This window comes from Xiphias gladius, chromosome 10 (genome assembly GCF_016859285.1).
Source record: "Xiphias gladius isolate SHS-SW01 ecotype Sanya breed wild chromosome 10, ASM1685928v1, whole genome shotgun sequence".
In the NCBI taxonomy this organism is placed as follows: Eukaryota; Metazoa; Chordata; class Actinopteri; order Istiophoriformes; family Xiphiidae; genus Xiphias; species Xiphias gladius.
Window position 1 is genome coordinate 25,313,943 of NC_053409.1, and position 13,166 is coordinate 25,327,108.

Below are 13,166 nucleotides of genomic sequence, written 5' to 3' on the forward strand. Positions count from 1 at the left end.
GTTTCACCATTTGAAAGCCAATATGATTTCACCTGGCCAGAATTGTTTTACAACATCAGAAAATAGCTGAAGCGTGAGATTTAACAGACTGGTTGCAACTTACGAGTCTAGCTTTGTAGATTAAAAGCCAGTTTGGAAGATGGGATCTCTTTGTGGGATCTTTTTTTGGACTCAGCAAAGGGCCCGTTTAGGTTTCACAATTTTTAACTCTGTATTTTACTGCGGACCGAGTATTCCGCTTTTGCATGTGTCCCTTTCTATTGTCATTCATTCACTTACTTATTTACTTATTTATTCATACTTCCAACACAGTATCTTTCAGCCATATCAACTCCTATGACCGATATTTACCGTCCGATTAGCCTCAGGGGTCCCAGAGGACCCCACTTCACTGTGTGTCTGTCAGCTCGGGGTCAGGTGATTCATCGCAAATTTGTCTGGGAATGTGCACCACCGAAGCTCAATATCAAATGACCTGCCGAGAACCGCTTGTGTACTTGAAGAAAAAGGAACATGGGGCATATTCCTACTTAAATCTGTGTTTAACTGAATCAGCACAAACAGGGTGTCAGCTGACCCCTTCGCTAAGTCCCGCCCCTCGAAGGCGGACCGGCCAGTCATAGCGTAGCATCATCATTTTTCAGGCTTCGGGTTTTGTGGGTTTCAAGCTAGCCGCGGTTAAACGTTGTTCCCGGGGCCCGTGTGGAGCTAACATTAGCGGAGCACAGCACATCAGCTAGCATTTCTGTGCTACGCCAGCTACTGAAGGTATACTGAATGTGTACACAAGCTGACTTTGCTTTTCAGTGATTTTAACAGTGAACCTGCTCTGCTTTACCGGGACAGTGTTGCCCCTTAATGCCAGAGTCTTCCGTCCTGACTGCCAGGTGATGTGTTGGCTCAGTTTTACTTTGCGATCTGTAGACTTTAGCCACCGTCTTTATATTTTAACATGTTTTTGCTGCTGAGTCAGTTTGACTTCCTGGATAAATCCCTCAAACGCACACCGCAGACCCTTCTGTCTGCTTCTCTCTGAAACTGCTTGTTTTCGTTTTTCTAAAGATTGGATAACATTTCTTCAGGGAGCGCCGTGAGTGACGCCCGCAGGCGGCATGCTAGCTCCGACAGCCCGACGGACTAGCAGCGGCTAACGGCGAAGGGGCGGGGCTTAGCGAACGGTCAGTGAGGGCCCACAGCTCATTTCTTTTGCCCCTTTGTGGGTAAATCTGGCCCTCTCTTACCCCTTTTCCGCCAACATGAAACGGGTTCCGTTTAGGTTCACGCACCTAATCCCGGACCGTTCTGAGCATTTCGACCGTGAATGAATTGGTTCCGAAACCTGAAAATGTTGGTTCCCACACGGAACCAAAAAAAAAAGCAGGTCTTCCTTGACCCGAAGTGCAAACCGTGACGACGTTGATTGCGCAACGCCCTCCGTGGATGAGGCATCCTTGATTACAGTGGTTCGGCTCCAAACTGGTGGCGACGCAGGCTGGTGCGCTAGATAGCCCCAAGGTTCCAGGAACCCTGAACGGAGCCAGTTCAAGAACCAGCGCTAATTTGATGGAAAAGAGTCGCCTGTGACCCCGAAATGGTTTAAAGGTTTTCCTCCCTGACTTGACCTTGTTTTTTTGGGGTTTTTTTTTTTTTTTCAAAGACAAAGTGTAACTGTTGACTTGTCGAGGACGAACTCAAAGACTGTTTTTTACATCGTTGACCCGCTTTCTATTTTGGGGGAAGTATCCAGCCGGTTTTCAAAGCAAAACCAAACTTCATTGTGCTAGATGCCACTTTTAGTATCTGGATAACCTGAAACAGTCAGATGTCAGAGTCAGAAAGGTCATAAAAAGGTCACCGGCCATAAAACTTTATAATTATATGTATAAAAGACTGTCTCTCAATTAAGCTAAACCCTCAAGCACTAGAGCATCAATGTTGTTTCTCTTTACTATCTCCATCTTCAGTATTTATTTGTTCTGATGGATCGGAATCGCTCATATCCTGTTTTCTTTTCTTTATCTTTGTTTCCTCAATAAAGTAACAAGAAAATTTTCTTTAAATTAATAAAAACGAACATTTACATATCAAATATACGCACTAGCTGCAGCCCCGCATCAGATATTCAGTTACATGACAGTGAAACCCTGGAGAAAGCACTGAGGGCTCTAAGTGTTCTGATCCACGAAGCTACGGTTTTCGTAAACTCGAGGGCCGCAGAATCTGATCTGAGGCCGCGAACAGTCCCACAACAATCTCGACATGGTCCGCTCCCCGCATTATTCCAGCCGGCTGCTAGTGTGACTTCTCAAGCAGAAAGAAAAACGCGCACACGCGCACACACCCACGCATACACACGCACACACAGGCACACACACACACACACACACTGCACCAACTACAACCGAGGGCTCTCCAATTAGCGCCGAGAGCCTCCCGAGGGGCCGCGCAGCAGCCCCCGTGGCTGTCCCGGAGCCTCAAACAACGCCCACGACGGACAGAAAAACATGTCTGGAACGGTCTCCTCGACCCCCATCTCCGCCCAACCACCACCAATCCGCCCGCCCACAACTTTCACCCCGGCCCATCACCCCGCCGACTTCTCCGGGAAGAAAGCAGGAGAGAGAGGAATCGATCTGGTCGGAGGAGAGAGCGCGCATTTTCTCAGGCCGGTGCCGGGTCCAGGCGCGGTTGGCGGCGCAGACGGAGAAAAGAAAGAAACAACCGGAGCCGTGCGCCGGTCACACGGAGAAAACAACCCAGGCCGCCGCTGAGTCTGCTGAGCTCGGAAAGAGGACGGAGAACCGAGCGGCTGGCTGCTCTTCACCCCGGTGGACCTGCGGTTTTAGTCCGCAACCTGTCGCTTTCCTCCCGTAAACAAAACGCAGCCACAGTGTTACATAATGACCGGACATACGTGGAAAACTACCGCGGGGTTCTTCGTTTCAATCACGGGTCAGGTTGACTAAGAATACAACTACCCACACTGATACTAATACTAATAATGATAATAACACTAATAAGAGGAAAAGGCGGAGCTGCCTGTACACGAAGGATCGACTGGCTCCAGCTTTATTGGCCGAGCAGGTGTCAGTGTTTACGGAACACAAGACGGCGAGTCGATGACCAACAGAAACTTTTCATTAGCAGCCAATACCGCGGGAACACGCCGCGTCCTCCGCCGCTCCGCTGGCACAGGACGACCTCACCTCGAAAAGTCACACGCAGCAGAGACCGGCGCATCGACGGCGAGCAGCCGCCGAGGGGACCGAGAAGATCGGTCCCCTTCCACGTATGACTTGCGTCAGTTTTAACGCCACTTATCGTGGCGTACAACGCGCCGTGAACACACATGTGGCCTCAGAGAGAGGCTGAACTCCATCACTGCAAATGCATGCGGACATAAAAGTGAATTCACGCCGCTTCATCCTCCGCCAAACCTCCGCGGTTGAACCCCAAACACGCAGTATTCCAGCAGAGTCTGGGTCCGAGCCGTCTGGTGGAACCAAGCCCGGAACGAGCCTCTCTCCGACGCGCGGACTCACCGCTTGAACGCCGGACGATGTTTTCCAGAAAAGTGTTCTGCGGTGCCACAAGCCCTCTTTTTCCCCCGGGCATCCTGCTGCGGGCGGGCGGAGCCGGCGTCGGTTGGGGTCGGTGGCGGTGTGTCTGCTGCTCGGAGGTCGGTACTGACGCTGGCTCTCAGTCGGACCGATGGAGAAGCTCATTGTACCCGTGCGCTCTGGCTGCTCGGGGCGCACTGAGCCGCGGCGGCGGCGCTGCATCCCGCTGCCTGCCCGGAGCGCCAGGACGCATGCGTGTCTGCCGCGGTGGGCTCGGTCCTCAAAATAACGATGCACCGCAATGATACGTTCGGCGTTTGAGTAATAAATCACGTATAATGGATCCCGGAAATAAACAAAAACGACATTTCTTTATAAGTCGGAATTGTTGAATGTACACGCTGGTCGATCAGCATCTTGGAATATGCTCCTCGCCATATAAAATGTCCTGTGTAACTATATATATAATACCCATCGTTTTTGTTTATGATACCGGGGATACATTGGTCTATTTTTAAACAGCTACACTCAGTCTTCTCCAGTGTGATTCCGTATCTAGACCTATCACACAGGTCAACGGCAAAGCTGGTTCTAGTGACATGCCACCATTTTCTTACTACTACTGCTGCTGCTAGCCTACTAAAAATAAAAAAAAATCATCATACATCACAAGTCTCCCTTTACCAAGGGTTCATAAACCGTGATTAATGGTCCGCAAGTCGTTTACCCTACCACTCTACAGAGTCCTGGTACGTCAACGAGATCGGCCTCTGGGTTCGCCAGGTTGAGAAACACCCCTCGCCAGTGGGTCATGAAACAGTCAGTCGAGTGAATTCACAAGCACTCACGAGTCTCTCGCTTTCTAACGGGTTACCAGGTGTTAACAAGCGACTGATAAACTATTAGTCCCACAGTTACGCGGGTTGTCGGTGTCTTTAGTAAAGGCTACAACTGTTCGTTAAGTCTGCCTGTATTCTAATATCAATAAACAGTCGATCGGTCGGTTGCTATCCAGGTGTTCTGCAACCCGGAGGGGTGTAAAAAAAAAAAAAAAGGTAAAATGTTTAAAATAAGCAAATACTAAAAGTGCCCATTTGAGGTTTTAGGGGACGGTGAGCGCTGGAGCCTCCTTGGTGAACAACGGCCAGGCAGGAAATACTCCCCTTCATCCACAAATTGTCATTATAACACTTTGGTTTTCACGGGGACCAAAACATTTGAGGTGCAACATGTTAATTAGTTGGTAGCTGTATTTTTCATCTTCGGACAGAACCTGGTTAGCCGTTTCCCCCCTGCTTCCAGTCTTTATGCTAAGCTAAGCTAAGCTCCGCACTTCACGCACAGACACGAAAGCGGCATCAGTGTCTCCACCCAACTCTCTGAAAGAAAGTAAATAAGCGCGCGTCCCAGGATCTCGAACGCGCCGTCGTACGTCAGTGCAACTCAGGTGCAGAAATCAACTCGCCCACTTCCATGAGGCGACTGGGAACACGCAGCAGAGTGTTGCCTCAGCATGCAGCAGTGAAACCAGTGCCGCCCTCGCCGAGAGTCTCTGAGGAATGCTCATTAGCTTGTGTGAAGGGTTAATGTGGTCCCTGGGAGCCGATGGGCCCCACCAGAGAGGCAGCCGGTGCTCCGTCCGGGGCCTCACGTCCGCACCACGCTTTATTTACTTTACCGTAGGTATCGGGGCTGAAGCAGCGCCGGGGCTGCTCGGAGCGTCTGGATCATTGACTGGGAGAGGGTGCGCGGTCAACAGCCCCATGCATTGAAGTTTGGTAGCGCTGGCTTTTCTATTTCTGCCTGCAATGACCGGGGCACATTGGAGGCCACATAGGAGCCAAAATCTCAGGCCTGACTGAGAGCGTCAGGTTTCTGTAATAACTGTTACATAAGCAGGACATACAAACATCAAAGAAAAACTGTAAACCACATATCCCACTGATACGATAGAACACCGGACAGTAAGACTCAGTGTAAAGATAGAAAAACTCCTAAAACTACTGAAAACTACTGAAAACTACAGGCCTGATAAGTGTAACAAGGAGACAAGAATGCTATAAAGTGCAACAAAGTGCAACAAAGTGCAACAAAATCAACGACTTGAAGAATTTTTGGGCATTTGTAGAAATGATGCCGTTGCCTTTTTCTTGGGAGGACGGTCTCACCAAACTACTGTACATTTCCTCATCTGCTCTGCTGGAGAATAGAGGTCAGTGCAAGACGAACCAAATTCCATGGCAACCCAACCCATAGCTGCTGAGACATTTCGGCCCGGGGCCAAAGCGGTGGACCCGCCGACGCCGCCATCGCCAGAGCCACAGAATTAGACGATAAATGCCAGAACACGCTCCGCCGGCCAGCCTATCGCACCATAGAACAGCATAAAGTGGAATGTTCCGGGAAAACCACGGAGATCAGACGCTGCGGTTGACACAGTTTGTTAAATGATGCAAATGATGGAGTCAGCAGCTCATGGGTCTTATTTACAAATCGCTCATCTCGTTTCTGCACCTGTTAACACCCACTGATTATCATCCAACGTGTGTGTGTGGTCGCGTGTGTCGTCAGTAAACGTGCACATGGTTCCCCTGGGACGCCCTTAATTGGCCCGCTCGCATCAAGGGGTGTCAGACGTATGTGGCGGCGCAGGTGGCACAGCCGCCGTCCGCCGTAACAGGCGTAGCTCTGCAGAGGGGCATCTGTCTCTCTGATGTTCAGTGGCTGTCTCTCACTCTCCCTCTCTCTCACTGCACACACACACGCACTCACACACACGCACACACACACACACACACACACACACACTAGTGTATGGCGGCATCGAAGCTTCCAAGCACGCCTTGAGTGGTACGACAGTTTCCTACGAAGCTTCGTATCGAGGCTTGAATCGTTTTTCAGGGAGGCGTGTGACCGGTGACAAACGCGGCCCCGGGGTTCAGCAGAATCACGTGATCGTTTTGACCCAAGGTTCGAAACCCAGGGTTTTCTTTGAAGCACTCAGGGGCCGTGTCCTGCGGCAGGTAGCTGGCTAAGGGTTGAATCATTCCTGCATTTTACTGTTAATGCTTTTTTAAACGACTCCTTTTATTACTGTCTTTCCATTTGCCTTTCTCCTGTTTTCTACACTTTGTGAACTCATACTGTCATGTATCAACCTTTTAATTTTTCAGACAGTACAACGTGAGGTAAAATCACCGTCAATCAAGTGTTTATTTTTAATTTTTGTCTTTATGCCCTTGAGCAGACAAAAGCACGTTTACTCTCATCTCTTTCAGGCGGCACCACAGTTTTTTTGTGTGCACCAGCCTCCACTGTCCCTGCGACAGAGTTCGCTCTGAGGCGACGGTGGTGTATAACATCAACAAAGCCCAGACACGGTAAAGAACGTTCTGTTCCTAAATAAAAAAATAATAAGAGCTTTGCCTTCTCTCCGCACAAATCTCACTTACATAAGCGCTCTTTACCTCTAGTCGCAAACACTTGCCCAAACAAACCGCACCTTATTTCAGTCTTCCCTTTTTCTCTCCGTCGATGTCTCTATGAAGTCATGCAGCTAATCTAGCAGCCATGCCAAGTAACGCCCGTAACGAAAACAACTGCAGCTCATGAAAAAGTATAGAGTCGCCAGAGAACACTCTGAGGACAGTTCTTTATGACTCTGGCTGGACGTCTGGGCTCGTTGTTCTGCCGCAGAGCGGATCTGGGACCAATCGGACGCCTCCCTGATGGGACCGTGTGACGGATAGGACTCTAAACCTTGCACACACACTGGCCTCATTGCAGAGTGTCGGGTCATAATATTTATGTCAATCATCGGACTTGTCATCCAGACACAAGTAGTAGTCAAGGTACAGTAACTGATCTAAAGAGCAAATATGATAAAACTGTTTTTTTTTTTCTGGAGCGTTGAGCCGTATTGAAGCTCAGTGGTAGATCCTTATGTATTCAGGCATGTCGTTACACTGCCGCTGCACATATATTAAAAACTATTAAAAAAAAATAGAAATGGATGTTTTGATCATAGTGTTTTGATCACATCGTAGACCTCACAACCCTGTAGCCCAGGATTTAAGTTTATATACAACCAATTCGCAAAAGCACGATGAGGAAATGTTAATTGATGTATTTGCAAATTTGCAAAAATGTGACTAATACCGAACTTGTCTGCTAAATATTCGCTGACAACATAGCAACTAAAGCTTGATAAAAACTTTCTTATGGTTCAGTTTAGACACTTGAAGCAATTGAAGGTACTTAAATTTTAGGGCAGATTGTCGTCTGGGTGAAGTGTTGAAAAGGTCGGAGGTGAACGGAAGGAGAAGAAAGCGAGTTAACCGAAGCCACAATCTTTCCCCGACCTTAACCAACGCGCTTTTGTTGGCTGGCCCCAACCACACACCAGACTTAAGATGCCAAAGTCTCGTGATTTAGGCGAAGCCAAAAATGTAATTGGGAAAATGAATGAGTATTAGATAAATACTATTTCGCGGAGAAAAGGTTGTGTAGTCAGCGATGTTTCTTGCCTCTTGCTCTGCTACTGATTTGCACAATCTCAATTCCTGACTTGCAGACTGATGAAATTTATTTTGTGCCCATTCAATAGTTTTGTCATTAACCAACCTCCATACAGTGCATTTGGCGGGATTTCTGCGACGAGTCAGTGTATGCGTTGGTGTTTGCGCGTTTTGTATTGTCTGCACTACACATCTGACGCATTCAGAAGAGCTGAGTGTGTGTGTGTGTGTGTGTGTGTGTGTGTGTGTGTGTGTGTGTGTGTGTGTGTGTGTGTGTGTGTGTGTGTGTGTGTGTGTGTGTGAGTGTGTGTGAGTGAATGTATTTGAGAGAAAGAGTGCTATGTTGAGATGGTAGATGAGTATCTCGTATTCAGGTCCATTACACAGGTTGTACTGAGGCTGTGTTTGCCTTTTAAAGCGAGGATGTAGGACAAAGACCACAGACAAGGGAGTACGTTAACTTCTACTTGTAATCTTGGTGATTTAGGAATTCAGTCTTGTTCTTTGCTCGGTGCTTTGTTAGTCTTTATGGGCAAAGTGCAATAAAAATCTATGTGTGAGTTTATGATGCCAAGTGCATTAACACTAGAACAAAGTTCATCTGCATCAGCTGAGCGAACTCCACCTCTGAGTTCTTGCATCTCGCCACAAAACCGCTGCACGTGACTCGGGCCGACCGCGTTGGACTGGCAAGAGAGTCTCCACGGGGATTTGATGACTGTAATCACTCAAATTACACCGCATCACTAACCCCCAATTATGCCCAATCAGCATTCAGCAGGTGGGCGCCCGTTCCGCATGAACAATGTGGAACGGCCACCGGCCTTGGAGCGAGGCGCGCGCCAGCCGATGAGCCCGACCAATTCCTGATGCTTTCGGAGAGACGGCTTGCAAAATCACCCCACTGACAGAACAAAATGCTCAGATCCTGATGAGCAAAACAGAAAACTGCCAAAGTTAGAAAAGGGGCAACGGGGGCAACAGGCAATTTCTGTGTCGGCAGGCTCTTAATCTGAGTATTGGTTATTTTTAGCTCCACTGTTCATTGAGTAGAGACGAGTAAATGTCGCACGGTGGAGATCAAAGGCAGCAGCAGGACGACACTTACGTCTCATTTGTGGAGGGAAGGTGGGAAGAGATGGGGAAAGAGGTATTGAACCCCCCAGCGCAGATCAATGCACCGCACCTCCACATCTGGAGGGAGGCATAGCTGCATCCCTTCTTATTGATCTCAGAATTAATTGGTCCACTTCCATCACTGCTGCCAGTCTCTCGCTGGCCCTAATAGAAGGGAAGGGGGATCGAATATCAAAGCGCTGATCCAACGCATCCAACCGTGAATGCCGATGCCCCTGCCAAACGTCCAACCCCGGGCCACACTTTGGTTGTCCTGCCGACCGGGCAGTTCAAAGGTTGAACTGGAATAAAAACACAACGTTTGTCTGATGGTAAAGTAGGCAGGGGTGGGGTGGGGGGGTTGGGAACAGCAGAGCCGAGGGACTTAGTGGTAAATGGGCTTTGTCCAGTAAAGACATGTCTCTGTTGTATTGCCAGTCCGTTGTGTCAGGGGACCAGCAGGAGGACTAAATTGCTGTGTTGGTCAATAAAAAGAGCTCCATTACACTCATTTGATAAAGGGTCTTTGCAGGCCTGGATTAACCGGTTCGGGGAACTCAAGGCAAAAGATTTGCTGTTGGGCCCCTACTGACCCCAACCGCCATCCCCTGGACATTGTGTATTGCGCCTCGTGGCCTTCATGTTCCCAATAAATACGGACTACAAAGCAGACTACACATGGCAGCATCATTAAACAGCAAGAAACCAACTCCTGTGCTGTTGAACAATTTTACTTGCCTCTGGTTTTCTGCGTCCATTAGTTTGTGGTAATTTGATTAAACAAAACTTTATTTAGGGATACGTGCCGCGTGAGCACAATGTAAGCTGAAATAATAAAGGTGTGAAAAGTGCCCCGTGGAGTTTTCATGTAAACAAACAGTTATATTTACATTCAGCGTTACTCTGCAAAACGTATTCTGGTGTCGCTGAGGTCTAACAAATGTGGTGAGTGCCATTCTTTGCATACTTTAAAATCTACATCATTACCTCCGCCAAGGAGGTTACGTAATCACCTGTGTCTGTTTGTTTGTCAGTAGGATTAGGCAAAAAGTACTGAAACGATTTGCACCAAATTTGGTGAAGGCACTGGGCATGGGCCAGGGAAGAACCCTTTAAACTCCGGGCCAGGTCCGGATCATTTACTATGAATTTGAATTACTTCCTCTGAAGTCTGGTGTATGTTGTTTGACATTGGCCTCGGCGGAGCAGTGACGCATTATATCTTGCAGGCTTAGCTGGCAACTGATGAAATGTTTCCAACAGGGGTAAAATGTCATGTTGACATGTCTGTCCTCTTCATAATCGTGTTGTATAGCTAGCAAGCCCTATGCATTTGTATTACTGTCCTGTTTGGAGAGCGAGACTGTGTGCTGCCTCGTCTGGAGTGTGGAGTAATTAAGTTTTATTGAGCTCTGCTCAGCCAATCACTACAGCGGCAGCTACTTTTTCCATCTAGCCTTGAATCTCACCATCTGCTGTAAACGGTGTTGGGCATCGGTTTGGTCCCTGTGTTCAGTGGACAGGCTGGTCCAGGAAGTGACAGCCTGGCCCAGGGCCTTGAGGTGCGGACGGGGGTGGTTAGCCTTGACTAAAAGAGGAGAGATGTGACTCCTGGTGGTTCCACAGTTGTCGCATTCACATGTTGTGTGGCTTCGGGAGTTCGGCAGTCACCTAGTGTTGTTCAGAGTTGAGGGTTGTGTTGAAGGGCCCTCTGGAGAGCTGTGTGCAGTCACTGAGGATAAGAGAGGTGCAGGATGGTCAGTAAATCCTTTCAAGCTGTAGAGAGACCTGCTTGTTAAACCGCAGTGTCTTGTTTTCTACTTCTGCATGTGTTACAGATGATGCAGCGTGTGGGTGTGGAGGGTTTGCAGACGTTTAAAAAGGCAACTTTTACATAGCTGGGGTGAGCAACTAAAGAAGGAGAACCAGGTAACGTAAAACATTACCTTTACTGAGGAATCATCAGAGAATTATGTTTTCAGTGAGTAATGTATAATGAGTAATTGATTACCTTTTTCAAGTGCCTGGGCCGCAGAGCGACACAGTCTCAGCACAGTCTCACCACACATTACTGAAGTGAGACATGATCGGCATGATCGGTATGTTCTTCAAGGTGATCTTTAGACACTCCCGGCTCTCGGTTAGATATTTAAAACATTTTAGTTGACTTGAAGCACAAAAAGCAACTTGTTCCATCATAAGCGCGCAATCAGCGATCTTCACCAAAGCGCCTTTGTTGCCGAAACATTACAACACAAGGGACTCAGGATGAAAAACCCCAGTCTTCGGTGTCTGCGTGCTGTGTATGCCGACCGCCCACCCCGAACCACTGCCCCAAAACATACGCGGGGTACAAGGAACAAATTAGTCTTTCACAAATGTAAGTTCTAGGAGACACACTCCGAAGGGGTATCTTCAGAGCTAGATTTGGACACAGGGGCCGTCTAGAAGACACGGTCATAGGCAGTAACACTGGAGCCGTCTTCAATATTATACAACAATATTGTACGTCTGTGTTCCCTGCTTTGCCCAGTTAGTATTCTCGTGGTGGAACTTCTGCGTTGAGGCTGAGGGATGCTCCGCTGCCTAAAACTTAATAGCAACGTGGTGTCACCTGGTGGGCGCACGAACAGCTTGCCTTGGCATCTAGCAAAGCCTCTTCCGCTGCCGTTTAATTGCAGACTACTTTTTGAATAAGTAGTGTAAATGTGTTTTTCTCTTCCAGGCGGACAGTGTGGAAGCTTTCGGAGGAGGCGCCTGAAGTAACCTGCCTGCGATCACTTTGTCTCGCTTTTATTCCTAATTACAACCAAGCTGCTCATGATGCGGTTTGTGCCTCTCTCTGAATCCCTTTTCCTCCATCCTCCATCCAGCGTTACAGCTTGAATAGGCTTATTTTGGAGCAGTAATTCTGTAGCTTTTAGCTGATCACTCCCCTCTTAATCTCAGTTACACAGTAGCGGTTGCAGTGGCATAAAGGCACGCACACATTGACACAGGATGCAGTTAAATGAAGGCCTCGGGAGCAGGAAATAGAAGATATAAAGTCAGAGCCATATTAGAGGACTGTCAATGAGAGGGAGCACTGTCATAAAGACTTCTCCCTTAAGAAATAAAGAGCCAGAATAAAAATAAAATAAATTTTAATTTCCCTCACACAGGCTTTTCATTGATATTTGTGCCATTTGGGGCCTTGTCAGTTGGTGTCTGTGTGTGTGAGCAGGGTGGTAACCAATGTGAGCTGAGAAGCCACAGAACAAGAGCCTTACAGCAACAACAACAACGGCAACAGCAGCACTGGAGGAAAATAAACGAAGCCAAACTTTTAATGGACAGAAATTGCGTGTCTTCGGACAATATTGCCGTCTGTCTAACTTTATGATTGAAAGAGAGATTTAGTGACAACTCCTGACCAAAATTCCATGAAGCTATTTGTATTTTCATGTACAGTATATTCCCCAGAGGATGAATGATGAGGGTATCTTGAAAAAGGAAATACAATAATAAAATAGTCTGTATGGTCTGTGGACAACAGTGGAAAAAATGTTTGTGTGATTTTTTTAATTCTCATTTCATAACAGTGAAAAAAAAAGTTTTCGGTAACTTTCTTACCCTCACATTAAGGCAAAAGTAGCAACTGTGGTACCACCTGGTTCAAGACATAGACCTTGGAAAGTAATGTCCAGATTTTTATTAAATCTGCTGTTGATTCATGATCCCCAGAGGATGAATCCTAACAGTCTTGTGACTGCCAAATTGCTTCCCTAGTTGCACCATCAGGATAGAATTTCTGCTTGATCAACTGGTCCATGACATGGCTTCTTAAAAACTATTTTCTGGTTTGCCATATAATTTCCCATATGTGTTTATGGGCCCTGGAGGGATCACAGTAAAGATTTTGGTAACCTTCTCACCCCCAGGCAAAAAATTGACATTGACATTGACATTGTATCCTGAAAACTAATGCCATGAA

At 47.6% G+C, this 13,166-nt stretch overlaps 1 protein-coding gene across 3 annotated transcripts in view; it reads right to left on the reverse strand.

Moving 5' to 3' along the window:
* kcnh5b (potassium voltage-gated channel, subfamily H (eag-related), member 5b) overlaps positions 1–3,615 on the reverse strand; it is a 150,571-nt gene extending 146,956 nt beyond the window's left edge. For all 3 annotated transcript variants that reach the window (XM_040137468.1, XM_040137467.1, XM_040137466.1), the window contains exon 1: positions 3,543–3,615. In XM_040137468.1, coding sequence (XP_039993402.1) covers positions 3,543–3,615 — 73 coding nt within the window. The remainder of the gene's footprint in view (positions 1–3,542) is intronic.
* Between the last annotated feature and the right edge of the window lie 9,551 nt (positions 3,616–13,166).